Source organism: Physeter macrocephalus, chromosome 2, assembly GCF_002837175.3.
Source record: "Physeter macrocephalus isolate SW-GA chromosome 2, ASM283717v5, whole genome shotgun sequence".
In the NCBI taxonomy this organism is placed as follows: domain Eukaryota; kingdom Metazoa; phylum Chordata; class Mammalia; order Artiodactyla; family Physeteridae; genus Physeter; species Physeter macrocephalus.
The window spans coordinates 135,773,527-135,796,271 of record NC_041215.1 but is presented as its reverse complement, the minus strand read 5'-3'; the positions used below and the strand labels follow the sequence as shown (position 1 = coordinate 135,796,271).

Sequence of the window (22,745 nt, the reverse complement as noted above, 5' to 3'; positions counted from 1 at the left end):
GGGGAACCGGGTTCGCGCCCCGGTCTGGGAGGATCCCACATGCCGCGGAGCGGCTGGGCCCGTGAGCCATGGCCGCTGGGCCTGCGCGTCCAGAGCCTGTGCTCCGCAACGGGAGAGGCCGCAGCAGAGGGAGGCCCGCATACCACAAAAAAAAAAAAAAAAAAGTGAACCCTTCAATCTAAAAGAATGGTACAAATGAACTTCCTTACAAAACAGAAATCGAGTCACAGATGTAGAAAACAAACTTATGGTTATCAGGGGGGAAAGCGGGGGGAGGAGGAGGAGGGATAAATTGGGAGACTGGGACTGACATATACACACTACTCTATATAAAATAGATAACTAATAAGGACCTACTGTGTAGCACACGGAACTCTTCTCAGTACTCTGTAAGGCCTATATGGAAAAAGAATCTAAAAAAGAGTGGATACATGTATATGTATAACTGATTCACTTTGCTGTACACCTGAAACTAACACAACACTGTAAATCAACTATACCCCAATTAAAAAAAATAAATTAACTGGGACAAATACAAAAAGAGCCTTCAAATTTTTAAATCGTAAGAACAACACATGCAGGCACATGGCTACAGTTCTCCCGCACTGCGCCAAGTTCTCTCCTCCCAGTGAGACCCCCGTCTCTTCAGCACTGTCAGCAGCTTCCTAGATGGTCCTTTGCAAACTGAGCAGTACAATTCTGAGCTCACTGAATAGTCATTTTCTAAATTTGGAAGCATCTTCCCCAATCCTGCTTTTGCTAAGACCTGAAATAAATCACGGAAAGCCTTCCTACTTTCTCCCGGTTCAGGCGTTTGGAGGTGGAGGGGTCTTCTTACGGGACAGGGGAGTGAAGGGTCCAAGGGGAGGTGGGGGAAGGGAGGAAGTGGATGGCAGCAAGGGCGAGAGGCCCACTCACCACTGGGCTGGCCCGCGCCGAGCTGCCTCTCGAGGAGCTGCGGGAGCTGGACTTGAAGTGGCCGCTGTGCTCCGAGGGCTGCCCACCCAGCTGGCCGCGGGACACGCAGACGGAAACAAAGGAACAGGTCAGCGAAGATGCAAGGAGGACGGAGGCCACGAGACAAAGGCTCCGGTTAGCTGTGAGGCCAGCCAGGCACAGCCCAGAAAGGAAGGAGAGGTTAGTGCGGCCTCTGGCCGGCCCTAGGAAAGGAGGCTGTGTCTTCCCAGCATCCGACATGTGGCCACTCAGAACACAAAACTTAATCACACTATCAAAAGAACACAGAATTCTTGGTTAGTAGGAAGAAAGTAACACAGAGCATCTGTTCAGCTGGGGTGTGGAGGACACCTAGTTTTTGCGCAGAAAAGCCTCCACGATGTGGAAGAGACAGGTATTGAGAACGTGAGCTGCCTGCCGGCACAGAAACTGAAGAGCGGGACAAGCGGGGCTGGCTTCGGGGCAATGCAAAACTTTGCCTCTCGACTATCTTTGCAAGGGAATACAAAATAAGATTTAGGGTTAATACAAAATCAGGCAAGGCTTTTTTTTTTTTTTTTTTTTTGCAGTACGCGGGCCTCTCACTGTTGCGACCTCTCCCGTTGCGGAGCACAGGCTCCGGACGCGCAGGCTCAGCGGCCACGGCTCACGGGCCCAGCCGCTCCGCGGCATGTGGGATCCTCCCGGACAGGGGCACGAACCCGCGTCCCCTGCATCGGCAGGCGGACTCTCAACCACTGCGCCGCCAGGGAAGCCCCCAGGCAAGGCTTTTTAAAGTACCACAGGACCTTCTATCTAGTGGCCTGCGTGTATATCTGTCTGTCTACCCATCTACCTTAACTTTCTCTCTTCTAGTAAAGGAAAACACCAGTAACTCGTGTATCTGGAGGCTATGCCCTCTTAACTGATTTGTATTCACATTTGTGATAGCCCTAAATGCATTTTAGGTTTAACAACAATAACAACAAAATCTTACCTTCCTGTATGTGGACATATACCCCACATCCCCTCCCTCTTGCGTCTCCCTCCCACCCTCCCTATCCCCCCCCAGGTGGTCACAAAGCACCGAGCTGATCTCCCTGTGCTATGCAGCTGCTTCCCATTAGCTAGCTATTTTTCGTTTGGTAGTGTCTATGTGTCCACGCCACTCTCTCACTTCGTCCCAGCTTCCCCTTAAGCCTGCCCCGTGTCCTCAAGTCCATTCTCTACATCTGCATCTTTATTCCTGTCCTGCCCCTAGGTTCATCAGAACCATTTTTTTTTACATTCCATACATATGCATTAGCATATGGTATTTGTTTTTCTCTTTCTGACTTACTTCACTTTGTATGATAGACTCTTAAGTCCATCCACCTCACTACAAGTCACTTTGCTATACAGCAGAATCTAACACAACATTGTAAAGCAATTATACTCCAATAAAGATGTTAAAAAAAAGTATGTACATATCTGAAAAAAATCATAAAATAAAAGCACTTCATGGGCTTCCCTCATGGCGCAGTGGTTGAGAGTCCGCCTGCCGATGCAGGGGACGCGGGTTCGTGCCCCGGTCCGGGAGGATCCCACGTGCCGCGGAGCGGCTGGGCCCGTGAGCCGTGGCCGCTGAGCCTGCGCGTCCGGAGCCTGTGCTCCGCAACGGGAGAGGCCACAACAGTGAGAGGCCCGCGTACCGCAAAAACAAACAAACAAACAAAGAAAACAGCAAGCATATTCAAGGACACCCCAAGTCAAGAAAATACTTGCTTTGTTTAGATAAAAAACTTATTTGAATGCTGTCTTCCTCAACTATTGCCACATTGAAACAGCCTGACCCATATTTTACAGTATAGTTTTCCAGAAAATACCTTAAACTATGTTAAAATATGAACTCACAGATCAGAGCTAGACAAAAAAAAAAAAAAGCACTTCATGAGACCTTAAAAAGAAAATCTTACCTTCCTCTTGAACGAGGCAGGGCGGGGGGCGGGTGGGAGGGGAGGCGGGCCTCGAACACCATTTAGGACCACAGGCACTGGCAGACTGAGGAGCTGGGCTGAGGCCTGTGCTGACTGTCCTCTCCCTGCCCCCAGGCCCCCTGGAGACCCGCAGGCATCATTCCTACTGCAAATTATATGGGGCCACAAAACTTCAGGGGTGCTAGTGATCCTTGTCGTAAATACCATCGCTTAGTTTGCCTGTTTCTCCACCAGAGTGGAATTCCCCAGGGCAGAGTCTGTGTCTATTTTGTTCCCTGCTGAATCCCCAGCGACCAGAGGAGGCCTGGCACACAGTAGGTACTTGAGAAATACTTGTTGAATGAACCATTTCAGGTTTAGGCTGTACACAGCCTTGGTCAAGAGGAGCAAATTCCCCAGACCCATCTTGCCTGGACTCGTTCCTATGTTGGATAAATATCTATTGTGTATTTACACTGAGGTGCAAGATGCTATTTCAGATGCACAGACAATACAGCTGTACACACACTGTGTGTAAGAACCACCGCCAGGTATGGCACATACAAGAACTCTACCAGCATTACTAGGCTCACCTTTTAGCTTTATTGTTCAAAATAAAGGAAAACACCTAACGTCAGCACTTTAAAGCAGAAGTATTTCGCCTCTGGGTTTGCTGATACAAGAGAGAGGAAAACTTCCTCCTGTAGACAAATCCTACTGTATCCTATGTCATTCGAGTCCTGGTTTATGGTGCTGAGATATGACAGATTGTTGCTAATACGGTTTATCTCTGACCCAAGTTTCCCCAACTCCTGAGTCTCAAATCATCCGATCTGACCTGACATGCGGAAAAGAGTACGTGTAAAGTCTGTGTCACTGTGGTCCACGTGGCACCTTTGGAGTCGCCCATACTTTGGAGTCAGCGTGGCTAATGTGGGCTGAAGTAAGCTATTCAAGGGCAAGATCTGAGTCCAGGGTCCATCTCATATCGGCCATGAGACCTTGCGAAAGTTACATATCTTGTCATCTATGTCATGAAGTAGAGACACTGACCACACAGGTTCTGAGGATTATGCAAGAGAATACAAGCTGGGCTTTTCTCAAGCTGTCACTTTCTGCTAGAACCAACTTTCACGGCTCCTGGACCAGGTGGCATCGCTTCCCAGAGGGTCAGAACTAAGGAGGTCACTTCACACACGGCCAAGAGTCCTTCCTACGACATGCACACAGCTTACTGACGGTAAGGAAGGTACAGAATAGAAAGGTTTTGAAGCAAAACCGTTCCACTTTCAAGAACCAGTCATTTAATCATTTAACTGTAATTGTAATTAGTCATTTAACTGTAAACACACACTGTGTCTGAGGCTAATTTCTTGGCAGAATGGAGATGGGGACAAGGCTTTGAAAGTGGGCTCAGGACTGTCTTGGGCAGGCCTGAGGTCAGCCTGGACTCAGCTCACAGTACTACAGGTCAGGACAGGAGGGACCCCCAAGTCGCAGTGTCCTCACATTTCTGTATGTGTATTTGTCAGCGGCCACAGCTCCTAGCTGCATAGAGAGCCTGGGGAGACAGCATTGCTGGGCGTGGGGAACTCGGCATCCCCTTGCAGGGCTATCCTGAGGGCTGGGGGTGGGGCAGCGATGGGAAAGGACGAGAGGCCAGTGAACCTTCCCTTGCACTAGGCCTGCCGATCTGTGACTGGCACACAGCTGATGGCCCAGAGATCTCTTCTGAGGGATTTTATCCCGGGGATCAATTTGTCCCATTTAATCCAGCAAACGCATGCTGTGCTCCTTCTGCAAGAGAGTACAGTGTTAGGTGCAGAAAAAAAATATCTTTTGATTCTCTTTTATTTCTTCAGCCTGGTGTGAGACCAGGGACGTGAGCCCTATTTTAGGCATTCTGCTGTCGGGACAAGAAGACCTTTTACTTCCTAACTCCCTAAAGCCATACTGCCCCGGCAGTTCCTACAGGAGGGTTTAAAGCACCAAATAACTGCTACACAAAAGAGCAATCAGCGATGCCCGTCACAGCACCCCGAAGGTCAGGAATCAGCTACTTGAAAAAGTCCATCGACAGAGGCAACATTTAAAGAGAATCTACGAGACGTACATCCCGGCAGACATTAGAAGTTCTGCTTTGGTGCTCGGGAAGATCCATTCTCTTAAAGAATTAGGCTGCTGCCTCTTACTGATAAAAGAAAATCATTTAGTTGCATTTTATCCGTCCTACAGGCCTGAGCTATTTCATCCATTAGGTATGGTTTATGAGCTTTTTAAGGGCCTAAAAAAATATTTAAGAACTGGGAAAAAGACTTAATAGAGCGGGTTCCACTGCATTTATATTGCATTTTATGCAATATAAAATTGTTCAATGCAAGTGTTTAATTAGATGTCAACAAAAACTCATGCTACGTGGGACTGACACATATACACCACTACGTATAAAACAGATAACTCATAAGGACCTACTGTATAGCACAGAGAACTCTTCTCAATACTCTGTAATGGCCTATATGGGAAAAGAATCTAAAAAGAGTGGACAAAGGTATAACTGATTCACTTTGCTGTACACCTAAAACTAACACAACACTGTAAATCAACTATACCCCAATAAAAATTTTAAAAAACTCATGTTTCATCAATTATTATAATTAATAGTTATAAAAACTACATTATGAAGAAAACTGTAGGCTACCCTGGCTTACTTCATAAGAATTCCTGAATATTCAGGACTGGAGAAAAATAATAAATCATAAAGCTGGATCATTTAGCCAATTAATTAAGTAGTCAATTACTTCCAAAAGCAAAATTATAAAAGCACTTGCAAGTATTTCTTAAGCCATCCTAGTTCACGTGGGGCGTGGATGCATCTTTCTAGGATTTGTGCAGGAGCCTCAGGATGCTGAAGCATCTGCCCCTGGGGAGGGCTGACTGGGTACAATGCCCAGTTTCAGCTGATCCTCAGGACAGGTCAATCAGTTGCCTCACTTCCATGGGCTGATCCCATTTTGTTTACCTTTATCCTTCACTCATTCACTCATCGTTTTCATTCAACAAGTATTTCTTGTACAACTACTACACCTTTATTGAGAAACCCTATCACTTCAAATCCTTCAAAGAGGTGAAAAGACAACAAAATTAAAAAAGGAAATTCCTTATGTGTAATATTCTAGTCCTTAAATTCGTTCATCTTCCTCGGTCATCCAGAGGTGAGAATAATTTGTGGCCTGTTGCATTCCCTTTTGACTCTTTGACTCCTTTTATTATTATAAGATCGCTTCATCCCTTGTTGCAGGGAAAGAGCAGATGAAACTCAATGAAGATGAATCTTTCTCCCTTTGACCTCAACATAAACTGATGAGTGAGGACACTAAACTAACCACCAAAGGCTATATGACTTACGTTATCCATGACCCTTATTACCATGGAAAACTGGGATGAGACAGTGTTTCCTCCCTATAACTCTGGTTAGTTACCTCCCAGGGCTGAAGCTGGGCTGAGAGAGTCACCCCAGGGTCATGCAGCAGAAAGCTCGGGAAACACAGAAAGTGCCTTACAGTGTGGGAACCGCAGGCACTGCTCCGCCGAGCCCCACCGAGACTGCTCTCATCCGACACAGACGCCTGTGACGAAAACAGACCGTCAGGACAGGGCACCTTTCCTCTCTCCATCGGCACCCAGGAAACACTGAAATGTAAGCTAAGGAAGAGTGACACATGCCAGGAACACGTCCTGAAAAACATCACGATGGAAGACATGCAGGGAAGGCTCAAAACCACCTCCACAGGCAAAGACTGTGCAGCAAAACAACAGGGTCGTGCAAAAGTCCAAGTGAGAGAAGTTTTAGTTGCTGTCAACCAACTGGCATGCAATGGAATCTCCAATAGATCCTTTAAATCTATGACTCTGAAAAATATTCCTTGCTAAGTAAAAACTTGTTAATCTAGATTTAAAACGAGCAGATAGTTCAAATATCCCGCATTTTCTCATGGCATCCTCATAGATGATGCTTAGAAAGTCACTCCGATATGAAGTGACTTTGTAAGAAAAACAGCATGTTGATTATAGCTCAATTATTTTATAATTCTTTAAGAATCGCTAACTAGAGAACAGAACATTTCATTAACTTGAAAATCCTACGTAATTAATCACTGAGGGTAAATGATGGTAACTAGGAGCTTACAATACCATGAATGGAACTTTAATTTTCCCTATTCCTCCTTGAGGACACAGCGGGTTTGCTGGACCGGTTATACATCTAATTCGTAAGTGTGCAATCTGATGGAAATTCAGAAAGTTACTAACAATAAGGGTATGGCTACTTTGAGTACTTAAGTTTCCTGCAGGGCATAAGCACCTGGTATTTAAAACTGGAAATTTCCAAGATAATATAACACAATGGATTAATATCTGTTAAGGTTACCAAAGCAATAAAAAGCTACCTTTCTTTTTGCCAATCGATTAAGTAAACGTTGCCAATACTTTACTCCAGCCTAACAATCCTACACAAACACGTGTCTTCCCCAGCTATTGTCAACTGTCGGGAGAAATAAACCCCAGATCTGGCCAAAGGGGGCTGCAAGCGTAAGCTCCACATAAAGCGGTAATTCACCTCCAGAAGGGCTGCAAACAGGTAAGTCCACCGCACTCAGAGGAGGCGTTCGGTGGGGGAGGGGCGCGCATGCGCGCTGAGAGGCGGCGGGGTGGGGGGGGGGCACGGTTAGGCGCGGGCGGGGGCACGGTTAGGCTGGGGGTGGGGTGGAGGGGGGAATGGGTGGAGGGGGCAGGAGCGGGCAAGGGGTTGTGGGAAGCACACGCACCCGGTAACTCCCAGCCGGCCGGGCAGCGCCGTACATATAGGAGGGCTGGAGGATGAAAGCAAATGGCAGGTTTTTAAACCCTTGAAAAAACAGCAACAAATAACAGTGACAAGGTAATCATGATGCTTTTGGTGATCATGACAGCCAAGTTACCGTACGACTGTTAGAAGGAAAAGAAGTCCACAAAGGCACCATGCCTTCAATAACTCTGATAGATGCAAATCCACATTTACAAGGAAAATAAACATGAGATGATTTTTAACTTTAAAAATAGTGAACTTCCGCAGAACCTCTGAAATATGGCTATTTTCTGGGCATCTTTTCAGGCATTCCTAGAAGAAAGGGTCGGGGAGCGAGACAGAATGGTGACAACGTCAACGACACCAGCAAGAGCCCAAACCCACGACTCAAAATCCCGGGTGAAGAAAGCACTTCGGGGTGTTAAATACACAGACTTCCCCACAGGAGCAGTGCGGCAGGAATAGCCTGTTTGCTTCTATCAGAGGATCCAAGCAACAGTCTCCAAGATACAAAGGAGCTGTAGGGGGGCTTCAGCCGCCCAGGGCTGGCACGTCTCTGGCACAGGGGAGCCCACACCCGAACAGAGACGGAGCCTGTGCGGGGTGTGCTGGAACACAAGGGCAGCTCGCTGGTGCGACCCGAGCCTCACCTCCGAAGAGCATCATAACCTGTTTGCCGGCAGAGGCCACGGAGAGCCCAGGGCAGGGGGCCCACCAGCTGGTCAGGGAACATGCAGGAACAGGGATGGATCACTCAGCAACGCCAGGGACACGACAACGCAGGGAGGTGGCAGTTCAACCTCCATAACGTGATGTGTTCTTGGAGCTCGGCCTCCGACATCCTCCTACGAGAACAGGACTCCTCTACCTGGAGCTAAAAAGGCCAAGCACCTCGGGGACTGCCTTGTACAAACAGGAAACACAGCGGAGAGCAAGCCAGAGAAATAACGCAGTTCTCCCCACTTTCCAAGACGGAGGAGTTAGATTACGCACAAAAGCCTTCCAAATTGCTTCCTGGATACATTTACAGGAGAAAAATGTTTTTTTAAAAAACAAAGGAAACCCCAAATGGGGAACAATTGCTGGAAAAGGAGGAGAGACCCAAGAGACCAATTTTTTGGACTTGAGCTTTTGAAAATATACATTTAATAGAGCCTCCTTTTTCCTAAACTCCTTTTTAAAAAAAATTATAAGGTCTTAAATTATTTTTGATTTGCTTTAAAAGGATAAGAAAAGTCTTAGCCAGTTAGTCAAGCCAACTGAAAACATCTACTAAGCTTTGCTCTTTGGACTTCACATGGAAGAGGTTGAAGTATCCACGTCCCTTTAATCAGCAATTCAAGTGACAACAGAAGGAAAGAAGAGGGAAGAATGATGTGAAAAGGAGGAGGACAGACCCGGTTTCCATTCTGGACAGACAGGGGTTTGGGAGCAAGGCCACGACTGAGAAGCCCGAAGTCGAAGTCGGAGCAGGAAAGTCCCTGTAATCAGAGAAAACGGGCCGGAGGGGAAAAAGGCTCACAGCTTCATTTCATCTCAAAGGCATCATCAATTCACACGAAATTGACTTCTGCTACAAGATCGGTAAAGGACATGCACTTGCAGGGAAGAGAGAATGAGGGGAAGGAAATAAAGACAGTCCAGTTAACTGACAAAACTATTACCTGGGACTAAATTAGGACTTGTGAGTCTACACACAGGCAAAAACAGGTTTCATTAATTTGAATTGACAGCAAGATCAGTGGGGTTTTGAAGGTCTTTCGGATGCAAATTCTAATTTTTACAGTTTGGTGGGAAAAACTCAAAATCAGGAATTTGCAGAGATAGTAACCTCTATTCTATGTAATAAAATATTTCATTGGAGATGATCTCGGGCTTGCTTAGGTATTTACACAATGCACGTGTGTTCAGGATTCATAGAAGACATGATAGATTCAGTGGTACATTTCTGAGACCAACAATCTATACGGGATTTCTGGGGAATACTACTATATAAATTAGCGGTTTCCCCAAATAAAATGTTCTATCCACATTAAAGGACCCTTGAAGAGGAGGCTAGCTGTTTCAGATTTCCATGTCAGCAGTATTCTACTGATCACACAAACCCAGGGCAGCCCTGGAAGCGGATGAAGTAGTTCTGTTCAGGTAACGTGGTGGCACCCTAAGACACTTCCCCGTCCTTTCGGGATCCCGTAACGTGTGCCTGTCGTTCCTATGCCTTGGATCGGGTGCACCAGAATGACCTGAGGGGCGGGCAAGTGGAATCCTGGGGTGGGCAGGGAGAAAGTTTCTAATATTTTAACACAAACCCTGAAACTTGTCCCAGTGGCTGGGAGAATGCCCTGGGTAGAAGCCATTTTGTCAATTAATTTTGGTGAATAATTCACATCCAAGTATTAGACAACTAACACCATGTTCTATTTTACAGAAAGTATCTGAGCTTGGAAGTAAAGTTTTCTGAACGACGAAGTGCTCTTTTCAACAGCAAAATCTCCCGCTGAATTAAGAAAATGCACACAATACACAAAAAGCTCAAGGTGTCAAAACCCACCAATCCTTTGGTGCTTGCAGTCGATCTTATATTCAGTGAGAATTCACATACTAGGGGGAAGAAGGGTTGGAGTATTTATTACTGTCGGGGGCAGCGGTGGGAGTTTGGGAAGTGGGCAAGCTGATGGGGAGAGAGAGGGGCTGCGATGCCTGGAACGCCCCCTTCCGCCCTCCCCACGCAGCAGGAGTAGAAAGTTGGGGGCGGGGATGAGGCACGACAGGGGTGAGGGCGAAGGAAGGACTAGGAGTTGACTGCTGCCGGCTCTACCTGGTTAGTTTCTATTTGTTCTTTCTTTCCCTCTACGTATTCTTTAAGATTCAGTTGACATTCTTTGTTATGACACTTCCTGGCAAAATCAGTTTCTGCACTAGTGTGAGGGGCGGGGAGGGGGGGGTGTCTGTCTTCTGTTTTAGAAGTAAATGCTTCCAGAGGACCTAACTCACCTGCTTGTCTCTGTGACTTCCCCACCTAAACTAGTTCCCTAATGTTTGCTGAGTGAACACAAATCTCACCTAGGTAGGATAAACAAGCCTTACCCATTAGGGCTCTTAAATAATTGAGAAATATCTGCCTATCAAGATTGGTGTATGTTCTTAAAGCATGGGAAGGAATGTTATTGTGTGGACGTTTGGACTGGATTGGATTTTCATTCCAAGTCTATTCCATTCTTGTGAAATTGCCCCAAGTATGCATGTACCCTGCAAAGTAATTCTGCTTTCAAGAATTCTCAAGGAAAGAATTTCAGGGCTTTCTTCTTTCCTTTTTGATTAGTTCCAGCTACTAAACAGCCACATACTTTCTTTCACCGTACCTAACTCAACACCACAATTTGTATTCAAACATTTAAATATGAATTCAAATGCAAGAGAGTGGGCTAGATCTGAATTAAATATACCATGTTAATTACCACCCCAAAATGGACTTTGTAACAGTTATCCAAATGAAACTTCATAAAATAGACATTCAAAGAGAAAAGAGAGTGGAATTTACACATACAGGATTGCATGCTACAAAACCTGTAGTTTCTGCAGAGAGGATGTGAAAGATTTAAATGGAAACCAACCAAGGTGTCCTCTCTGGATGATGACAGAGTAGAGAATCTGCTGTCACCGCTGTAGCTGGAATTCTGAGCAGCAAAGAAGACAAGGTTAAGTGGTGAGCACTTCCTTACTCTCCCCAAAGCACCACCTGTCCCGGTCAAAAGGCAAATGTGGAATGACACAACCAAAGCAGTGTTAGTACTCCGGGAATGCCGAGGCAGCTAGAGAACTGATACCCTCTACTACAGCAGAAACTCTTAACCACTAGGGGTTCTAAGCTGTGTTTTACTTTTCAGTGTTTATTATCTCAGTGAGGTCGTGTGACTTAACTATTCTCATTATTTAAGTTTATATTTAAATTTAGCTATTATTACTTGTAATTCCTTACTAAATCTCATGATGGACCATCTATAACCTCTTAGTCTAGACTTTCCGTATGACATCTCTTCTTAGGTAACTAAAACTCCACTTATTGCACAATTTTCACTCTTCCCTCAGCCCAACACGTCTGAGGGCTACAGCTCAGCCCCGAAGCTCCAGGGAGGAAACACACATCATCAGCCTGGCCATCTCGTTCCTGCCCACAGACTGGTATTTCTGACGTCCATGAAATTTCTCATTCCCATCCAATTTTTCTCCAAGCCCATCCTTACGCTGTTCCTGGAGTTTTCTGCTCCTATATAAGATGCTACATTAGCAGTACGTTACTTGGTCCTTCAATCATTATATCGGGTTGCCCAAAAAGTGTGTTTGGGTTTTTGTAACCCGAACGAACTTTTGGGCCAACCCAGTATTTCTCGATTATTTATTAAATCAACTTTATATCCAACTTAACTCTGTGGTGAACAGTTTTATCATCAAGTTCTTTTGTATCTGATTTCTAGAGGCATGACTTAATCTTAACTAAATCCTAAGGCACACTTACACCGTTTCAACGTAAAAATCAAAGATTAAAACATATGGATATTTGTACGATGTAGAGCTTGATGCCACCTTGTATGGTCACAAACATGCCGGCAGCTGCATGTTTGGGATGTTCTAGAGAAGAATGTAGTGTTGGGTAGAAGCTGGACTAAAGAACTTCTAAAGTAACTTCCAGCTCTGAACTACGATTCTTTGTGATCGAGATATGGTGAAAGCATGCATTTAGGGTGAAAAGTTACTAACTAGTCATTTTAACCCCAGCAAGCAGTGGGAAGCCATCAGAGCTCCTGTCCTATAAAGCCAGCACTGAACAGCCCGCAGGGATGCTGAGCACAGGAAGCAAAACTGTCAACACCCTCTAAAAACGGAATGGATGTTGCTTTTGCTTCTGTCCCCGGAGTGCTGTTATCACCTTAAAGAAAAACATAGCAGAGCTTGAGAAAGTCCAAAGGCTGTCAGTGCAAAAGGCAACATAAACAGGAAGACAGGCCTTTCAACTGGGAGGATTTTTTAGTTTGGAATGAGAAAAGCTTAGCTGAAACAGAAGTGTATGCAATCCTTAATAGGATACGAGAAGGTAAAACCTGACTAGCCCGGTTCAGAACGCTAAGAGGGTGTCCCGCTACCCCTTTGAAACCTGAAAATATAATTTAAACGTATATATGATATTGCTTAATATAATTAAGGCAAATGAAAAGAAAGACTGTTTCATACAGCTAGTAAAATTGATTACTACAAGAAAATAAATGAAGCAAATGCAGGAGGATTTTAGATTTTCATGTATAAGAGATCCGCAGCAGGTCAGGAAACTGAATGAAAATGTATCTGGTTTAACCACCTGAAATCCCCAACGACCTCCTCCTTGGTAAACCCTGAGACCTCCCCCACTTCCTCCTGACTGCCCTGCTGTTGGTTCATTTCTTCTTCTCTCTCCCCCTGGACAGCATCCCTCTCCTCTCCTGCTTCCTTCCCTGGAGCTATGGGCACTGAGAGCATCAGTGTTCAGCGAAACACAGGCTCTAGGGTATGTGTCCTTAAAATTACAAATGAGACCGGTGGACAAGAGTGGGAATGTTGAATTTAAGTATATTTGAGAGTGGAATACTCTTCATATGCACACTACACACAAACAGCCCAGGGCAATAAAATGATGAAGGAGCTACTACTTAATTCGACCTTTTAATACCTAAGAGATTCCTTTCAACGTCGATCTCTTACCTGAACACTGAGAATGTTAGAAGACGAACAGTCTAAGATTGCTAACCAACTGAAAAACATTAGCTTTCATTCTGTCATGCACACACACACACACACACACACACACACACAGAACTACTATAACACAGAAAAGAACCAAAGAAGCTAAATTTAGCGATATTTTAAAAAAGCTTTGCAGCCATCTGTTTGAATTTTGTGTCATGCAAATTTACTAACCCTGCCAGATCTTCTATTCAGGGACCGCGATCCATATAATTCTCCATCATAACCATTTGTCTGTTTCAGCGAAGAAAAGGAGAAAAACGGACATCAGTATACAAATGCAGACACAGGTACAGATCAGCAGGGAAGAATTAGCCGGGTATAAAGGGAGATTTTGGAGTGGAGCGGATGGACACGGCCAGGGTAGCACACATCCCGGCAGGCCCCCCGCTGCCTCCACGCTCCTGATCTGCTCGACTACACCTCAGGAGAAACCAGCCCCGTCGGCGGATCACGTCACGCTCTTAGTGTCACTGGTGACTACGGGGCATCACTCGGGGACGGGAGGAAATGCCAAGTCCCCACGGAGTGAGGCGCACGGGCCTGGGTGCACTTGCTTTCCTCGGCAGTTCTTGGTTCCGGTTTTGTGCTGACGATGCGGGAATCCCAGCCTGTGAGGAGCCTGGAAGCCAGGCAACGTGGTCTGATGACCTCCACCTGAGTCAATTCGTCTTGCGCTCCTGGTTCAGCATGAAGCCCTTAAAAACCACGGCTCATTATGAAGCTGGATTCAGAAGATTCAGAGAGAGCTTCTACTCAATTTATAATTAAATGCAGACGTTCATCATGGAAAAAAATGTCTATCATGGCAGTATATCCTCTCTTATCAGTTTTTCATTCATCCAGTCCTCCTACTTTATTTTTCAAAGTGAAACTGAGCACATATTTCATGATTTCATAATTTGCTCTCCAGAAAAAAAGAGAATGATTAAGTTAAGCATATGCTTGTCTCCCTTCTCTTCCCAATTCCCAGCCAAAGCTCAGGCTCTAGAAACTGCTCTCATTCACCTATAAGGAAATTTCTGCTGATTCAAGATAAGAGCTGCCAAGTGTCCGGGACATAACCAGCTCCTGAGACAGAGAAAGGAGGAGCAGTCCCCACAACTGCTAAAAATGGAAGGAGATGCCAGGGGGTCATGGACCTGAGTCCAGATTCCAAGGAGAAGCTTTGTCATACGACTTTAGGCAAAAGTTATTTAATCCACTGGAACCTCTACCTCCTTGGCTCTGAAAACGTGCATGGTAATAAATACTGTACAAGGCCGCTGGGAGGATTAAAGCTGATTAAAATGAGGGCCCAGATCAGTGCTGACTGTATGGGTAAGTACCCGTACAGCTTGGTACCGAGGAAGGACAGGATACGTTTCCTTGTGAAAAGTTCGGGGCAGGGGAGACGGTTCAGCACATATTATGCCGCTGTGACGTTGATGAAGAATAAATATATGGATTTCCAGGCAGATTATAAATCCAGATTCATGAAACCCTGACTATAAAACTGTGTACTTACTTGTGTTACAATTCAAAAGCAAGTCTATTCGAAGTTTCTAAATGAAAAAGAGTATGTAGAAATCCTTCAAAATTAAAATTTAAAACTATGAGTACATTAAAACATTTCTGAAATAAATTTGATAGTAAAAAAACCTTTGGAGATTGGCAGGAATTTTATTCAGTCTAGTTTCCTTTTTCTCTCTCTCTCTCTCGAGAGAATAATCTTGCATGTCAAGGACTTGTATATTTCAGACCTCAGTCTTACTCCTTTGATATCTGTTTAGCAGCTAGTTTCTGGAAAAAATTAATATTGAAGGCTAACATCAATCAATTTTAGATGATTTTTACCTTGCTAATAAATAAGGAAGAAAAATGGATTACATATATAAACCCTCTGGCTTTCCATTGTTGCTTATAAAATACATACTGCTGTAGATGGATTTTTTTCCTTTTTGATCTTCTCATTCTCTTAATTAGCCTGTAGCGTAAAGCAGAGGGTGGGTGAAGGCTGGGAGAGCAAATGCCCTCCTGCAGTCGTCCCTTTCTCTTCTGGCCTTCCATGAAAATGCAGGAAAGACCCTTCTTTTGAAGGCTTTGTGGAACATCCACACTCTTCTGTTGTAATGAAACTCTGTCATAGGGAACGTATCCCTACACCGTATTCCCGAAGCTGTAGACCTCACCAACATCACCTCTGTAGTGAGAAGTACTCTGACCTTCTTAAATAACACACCAACTTTCTCCTCTTGGGTAGTTTTTCTGTGTTGAATTCAGATGGGTGGAGCTGTTTTTAGTGGCACAAGAGGGTAATAAGGAGAGTTGAAAATTAACTGTAACAACATTAGAATAAAAAGTCCACAGAAGGCATGTATCACCTTCATCTTAAGTCAGGTCTCGGATGTTCACCTAGCTTTGTTTGACAGAATTTTTTTTCAACACTCCTCAGACCACCTGCATCCTGGTCACGGGGCGTGCTTCCCATCCTAGGACATCGGAATACCCAGAGGCCCGGGAATATGCGTTTTAACAAGTTCCCCAGGTGAATCTTACATACGGTAACATTGAGAAGCACTGCTCTAAGACAGAACAAAATAAAGACATTCGCCAATCAGCATTTTCTAAAAGAGGGTAAGTAAGATATAAGAATAAATGTCCCAGCAAAACCAATTATTCTAATGGTAACTTGTGATTAGTCAGAATGCTACCAGCTGCATGCAGTGCTGTCAAAGCATAACCAGCTTCACGCATGACCACGCAAAAGGCAACTGTTATTATTTTAATGAATAGTTTTAGGTATTCTTCTACTGAGTCAAAAGACAGAGCACCTTCAAGGGCATTAGAGATGGGAAACAAAATAAGAAAGGCAAAATCAAAGCTCTGAAGTGCAATCCTTGATGCACTCAATTTAGTTTTAAAGTGGAGAACAGCAGCCTCACCGGGAGACTCCGGGGACAAGTGTGCTGTGCCGATGTACGGTCCTGTTAATTATCATCTTAAGGGTAAAAATATATTTTAAAAACCGGAGTTTGCTAGATATTTTTTCAATGCAATGGAATGAATGAAGCACAAGATCCTTTTGGGAAAAGTCCTTCAAGTGAAGAGGTGTATAATCCGCTATAATAATTTCAGTGCTGAGTCACTTTAATGCTGAGTGTGATTAATGCTGGTGAGATTACATTTTTCTTCCTTTTAGTGTAATTTAAGTTTACAGGTTTTCAGAAAGCATAAGGCATACAAACTCTTCTAGATGGATGTAAGAAGGGAAATTCTGAAATTAAATCTAAAGGCTTCGTTCTTGTTACTGGATTTGGGGTCTTTCTCAAAGAGCACTTTCTGGCCAAAGAGCCATCTGGGACATTTAATTTGAAAGGATACAGATTAGAAAATAATAAATTTTTCATTAGATAAAATGACTTTAAATTCAATCTTTTAAAGGAAGTGTAGAGGCTTGGGAATTCTTGATCTGATTTGAGTTCCCTGAAGAAGACACCATCTTTCCCATCTGGTGTCTGCAGCTGCTACCCCAAGGCCTGGCAGACAGCCGTGTTCACGGGCCGCCAGGTGCGGGAGATGGTCAAGCACCCACACCTGGGTTCCAGACCCACCCATGAGGGTCAGAGCTGTACCCAGGAGGCTCTGGGAAGAAGAGAGCTCACTGTGGTGCGTGCACCTGCCCTCTGGCTCTCAGTCCCCAGGTAAGAACAGGTGCGTGGCATGTGTGTCTTTTAAAACAAAGGTGTACAAATGCTCATGAGATTAGTGGAAACGCCACAGGTTATTATCTCCCACGCCACACTATTAGGATCAGGCCACATGTCTGCCCAATCATCTCACCCAAGCGTAGGGACCCCCGTACTCCAAGTCAGGCTGCGACTGTCAGAGGGGAGATGGAAGAGAAAAACAACAGAAAAGAGTTGCCCAAAATCAATTAAAAAGCTACGTAAGGCATAACAGAAACATAAAACAAAAAACAGGCAATCTTGAAAACCTTAATGAAATTAAATTGTTTTCATGACTTCTAGGATCTCATATGTATTTACAAATGCAATTACATTAGCATTACCATAAAATCCATTAGCATTAAATAAAACTTCCAAGGCAGATGTTGCTCTAATTCATGGAATCTGAAGCAGTCTGAGCAATTCTTTCTCCTCCTCTACCTAAAACATTCTATTTATATTAGGCAAAAGGTCAACAGATGTGTCACTCTCAAATTTTTTTTTTTTTTTTGGTGGTACTCGGGCCTCTCAGCGCTGTGGCCTCTCCCGCTGCGGAGCACAGGCTCCGGACGCGCAGGCTCGGCGGCCATGGCTCACGGGCCCAGCTGCTCCGCGGCATGTGGGATCCTCCCGGACCGGGGCACGAACCCGTGTCCCCTGCATCTGCAGGCGGACTCTCAACCACTGCGCCACCAGGGAAGCCCACTCTCAATTTTTAAGTAAAGAAAGTTAAGTACTTATGATATCTAAATCTAGGTTTTCTGAGAATGTCCATACAAACGCTAGGAAAAAAATTTCTTCCATTTTAATTAAGGGTTTATCATCACTGTCAGTGGAGTGAAGAAGGCCTGTATTTTGAGAAAGTCAAGAGGTAAAAGATAGGGTCTTTGAACTTTGCAAACGAAAGATTTCCAAATATTAAAATATGAAAAACAGCAGAAACTGGCCCTATGCAGAGATGGACTGAGATGAGCCCCCCTGGCGGGGGAGGCGCAGTGGGGAACCCTGCTCGGCCACCAACCAGGAGAGGCCACTTCCGGGCCCCCGAGGGGCTCTGGGATTGATGCTGTCACAGAACCCTGGCCCTGAGCAGGCCTCCTCGCTGCTCTGGGCTTGTTCTATGTCTGTAAAAATTAGAAGGTTTGACTCTTATCCCCAGGATCCAAGTTCTGTGAGTTTTAAAGAGAGTTATTTCCTTTAGATCAAGTGCATCACGCCAAAGAGCAGGGGAGCACGCCACCCGTCTAACGACGAAAACCCATCCACTGCTGACTTTCCACCTTCTCCCCGTCTCTTACTTTACTTAGCACCCTAATTGTGGAGCTCCTCCATAAACTTTTATATCCTAAAACAAATAGGCTTGTATCTTGGCAAAGAATGGTGTCCAGCACAGAAATTTAGCTCATTTCTGGTTAAAATCGTTGAAAATGAAATAGATGCTATAAACACCCAAACAACCACTAATAATACCATCGTTTTAAGCTCTTTGGGATCAGGAAACCCTCTGAGAATCTTAAGAAAGTAACAGATTGTTTTCCCAGAAAAATGCAAGTACAAACAAAATCTTGAATACAATTTCAAGGAGGATCGCAGATGGAAAATGCTGTTTTGAAAGAGAGTTTGGGTTCTTTCTCCAGTCTCTCTCCTATTCTCTCTTGAGCCCAAAACAGTCAGGTTTTGCCCTCACTATTTCCATCAAAAGTGCCCGTGTCAAGCTCACCAACGTCCTGGCCAATGGTCATGTGAGTCCTGTGCTCACATGATCACTCCCCTTCTCCTTGAAAAGGTAGCTTCTTCACTTGGTTTCAAGGACCCGACCTTCTCCTGCGCCTGCTGGACAGCTATAATTTCTGACCCTTGTCTACAGATTCTGCAAACTGAGTTTTGCATTGATAATGTTTAGGTTACATAAATCATACTTCCTCTTGCATGAATCATGTCAGAGGGTATGTGAGGAAGTTACAACTACATGGCTAAGGAGAAAGTTTCAAATAGCAAGGAAGCTCTTTAACTGACTTCACCTTTGAACCGTAACTTTCCGGCAAAACCACGATGGATATGCTTTTGGCACCTTCAGGACAATGACAATTGTTAACAGCAAAGCAACAGTGAACAGCCATCCTTCGGTATCTGCGGGGGGTTGGTTCCAGGACCCCCGCAGATTCCAGAATCTGCAGATGCTCAAGTCCCTTATATAAAATGGCGTAGTATTTGCATATAACCTACACACACCCTCCTGCACACATTCAGTCATCTCTAGATTACCTGTAACACCTAATACAAGGTAAATGCTACATGAATAGTTGTAAACACAATGTAAAATGCTATGTGAATAATTGCCAGTTCAAGTTTTGCTTTATGGAACTTTCTGGAATTCTTCCCTCCGAATATTTTTAATCCGTGATTGGTTGAATCCTGCAGAACCTGGGTATATGGAAGGCTGACTGTATCACCTTTATAGTTTGCTGTTATAAACAGCTAAATTAAATGTACATTTGGTGTATAAATAGGAAGGCTAGGACTTATATCATGATTTAATTGCCACGGTGATTAAAAACAAGCCTTCTGCCCCATACAGCCCTTCAGTAAAATGGAGTGGCTGCGTTGAGACCGAATCATTACCAGCAGAGAGATGCAGCTTTAACCCAGTGGTAACTACGCTGACGCGCTCAGATTAATTCCCTGACTTAAAGGACTAAGCAAAACGCGTTTTTCTCTACTTCACTTCCCAAAGCATGCCATGTTTTCAAGTATAACTATGAGATTTTTGGAATGTTTACGGAAAAATGTGTATTTGTGTTTATCAACCATCAGGCTGTCAGTGGTGAAGAGATTTCATTATAGCTGATGAAAGGAAAGGCTCCTGAGGCCCCAGGCTGGATGGATTCGGTGTGTGCTCCGGTTTTCCACCGGCAGCCTCCAGCAGCTTTCAAGGAGCTATGGGAAACCTCTCTGAATAATAGTTACTTTAACTGAGATTCCAATTTGCTGGGGAGCATGTGGACGTCCCTTAGGACAGAATGAGCCTTCACGCTCCCCTTCACCACGCTAGCAATGAGGCAACTTACTCTAAATGGGGCAGTTTTGTGATGTGGACCAACATGAAGAAGTGAGGACTCTTCCACTCTGGGGAGAAAGACACAACAGAACTGCTTACGCTTATCAATAATCTCTCTACATCACAAAGAAACCTCCCACCGTTGAACAGATTTTAAAGAAGCACCTTAGTTAGATATTGACTATAAGGCTACAGGGATAATGAACAAGAACTCTGAAGGCAGGGATGGAAGGGCCAGGAACGCGGACACAGACTGTACCATGCAAACTCAACCATCCTGGTTACTGACCCTCAGGCTTCCACGGCTACCCGCTGACATGCGCTCATCTTCATCAGACGCCTAGTAAAAAGAAAGGATGAAAACCACCATGAGGAGATGATGTAACAGACACAGAGAAACCAATGACAGCTCTCAGAGGGAAGGGGCTGACCCGACACACGGCAGCGGGGCAGCTCAGGCCCCTCCGAAAATCTCAGCGCACGTGAGTCGGGGTTTTCGCCAGAAGGGCTTTGTTTGTGCACCTCTGTTTAACAGAAGACTGTGTCTGGATAACACGACTTTAATTTCACTACAGTGATGCTGTTCACACACATGTAGCTTAATGCATATCACTCTGCAGATTATTCATGGGTATTCAATAGCGAAAAAAGCATTAAAACCGTCATGAATATAGTAATACTCAGAAAACTTGCAAACACTCTCCCCTCACCAAAGTCAGGTCAAAATGCTAAAAGCTGAGCTCACAGTCTTTGTTTAGGTAACAGTATCAGGGTTAGTTAATTTCTGTCGTAAGTATCATTAAGATATAGACATAGATACAGATCTATAGATAGATGTATATACATATAGATAGACAATTTATGTATTTCAGCCATTAAAACTGCAAATCAGACTTCAGTCAAAACGCCGAGGCAATGAACGAACACGGTACTAACCGACGTGTTTCTTCTGGATCTACGGGAGTAGCGCTCACTGTCTTCCTACCAAAGCAACGGAGAAAACAGCACAGAAAGGTTAGGGCAGACACAGGAGAAGGCTTAGATACTCCGCAATACAGTATTTCTGATATAAATGTCAAACAAATATTTTCTTTGCTTTTGCTTAAAGGCTTCAATTAAACCACTGGGGGAAAATGTTTTCTTCTAAAAGTGGGTGGGGGGCTTAAGCACACAAATAATCGGCGTATTTCATTTTGGCTTTAAAAACAAGTGCGTGTTGGGTGAAAAGCAGGGTCTTAATTTTTTCCGAATCGAATGTGGTCCATTGAAATCAGCCTACTTTTCTTCTTACGTTCAAAACCTTACTCACTTCTCTTCAGGAATCGGAAGAGAAATCATTTTCGTAAGAGATCCAATATGGATGCCACCCTATCTACTATATTTTGTGCATTCTAAGGGGCTCCATTTTGCATTTGGACGTCTCTGAAGTTGGGGCATATCTTATCATCAAAGTTGCTCACGATTATAATTAGCAACTTTTTTTTTCTTTCTCAGTGGTATATAAGACACTGACACATCTTTTAACTGTGTCTTACGATTTGATAAACATACATCTGCCTGTGCCATATAAACTTAGAATGATGGTTTACACATAACAGAGGTTGAAGTTAATAATTTTTTAAAAAGAGGAATTGTGTGCTCTTTATATTTCAACAACTGTTTTCTTTTCTATTATACACAGATCTCCACATGTTAGGTAATTTTATACTCCCTTAGATTATTTTATGTGTAAGGGACATCTAATAAGACAGCTCCATACTGGTCAGGTTCTCAAACGCTACAGGTATGTGATGATGTCCACGAGGCCAGTCAGCAAGGTGACAAGGACAGGAAGAGGTGGGGAGCGCTCAGGTGGATGAACTCGTGAGAGGAGGCATGAAGCTGTGCTCCCTCGGGACCAGTGGACAGCTCTTGGAATCCCCCCTCTTCTAGAACCTCCCGCCAGGGGCAAGGTCTCCCCCTGGGAGGGTCGTAAGGACAGGGGTATCGTGAGGGGCGGGCCAGCTCTTAACTGACTAAGGGGGACAGCTAAGTGGTGCCAGGAAACAGGGTGAGAAGGTAAAGGAATTTTCTCACCAGAGGACAGTGGTTTCTCAGGCACAGAGGATGAGGTTGGGCGGGGGGGCGGGGGGTACCCAGCAGCGAAGTATAGAGGTTGGAATGGGGTGACCGGGCAGCAGACTGCAATCGTGAGTGAAGGAAATGCAGCATCACACGTCCCCCTGGATTCCAACTGGAGCTGGCTGGACCGGAGGCTCGTGGGAAGGTTCTCGTGCCGGGGGCACACGCCCAGCCTGAGTGGCCCCAGTGGGGAGTCCACTGCAGAGGAGATGGGGGTCATGGTCGGGGTGGAGACCCTCACAAACGCTGGCCTGGAAGCTCCAGGAGTCAGCTGCTACTGAACAGACCTGACACCAACCCTGGCCAGGGCACCTTCTAAGCAGGCTTCACGTGGGATGTAAACACCCAGG

The 22,745-nt window shown here is 44.8% G+C and overlaps 1 protein-coding gene across 34 annotated transcripts in view; it reads right to left on the bottom strand.

Annotated features, from left to right (window-relative positions):
- The window catches only part of LRRFIP1 (LRR binding FLII interacting protein 1), a 150,496-nt gene that overhangs the window by 38,137 nt on the left and 89,614 nt on the right, over positions 1 to 22,745 (bottom strand). For 7 of the 34 annotated variants that reach the window (XM_028482976.2, XM_028482956.2, XM_028482938.2 and 4 more), the window contains exons 5-13: positions 21,211 to 21,255; positions 20,564 to 20,614; positions 17,332 to 17,370; positions 13,684 to 13,743; positions 11,349 to 11,411; positions 9,132 to 9,215; positions 7,715 to 7,759; positions 6,452 to 6,517; positions 919 to 1,008 (exon numbers count right to left, since the gene is read on the bottom strand). The exons of 5 other annotated variants lie outside the window; for them this stretch is intronic. In XM_028482976.2, the coding sequence (XP_028338777.1) occupies positions 919 to 1,008; positions 6,452 to 6,517; positions 7,715 to 7,759; positions 9,132 to 9,215; positions 11,349 to 11,411; positions 13,684 to 13,743; positions 17,332 to 17,370; positions 20,564 to 20,614; positions 21,211 to 21,255 (543 nt within the window). The remainder of the gene's footprint in view (positions 1 to 918; positions 1,009 to 6,451; positions 6,518 to 7,714; positions 7,760 to 9,131; positions 9,216 to 11,348; positions 11,412 to 13,683; positions 13,744 to 17,331; positions 17,371 to 20,563; positions 20,615 to 21,210; positions 21,256 to 22,745) is intronic. 22 more of the 34 variants (XM_024124616.2, XM_028482974.2, XM_028482975.2 and 19 more) reach the window with 17 other exon arrangements.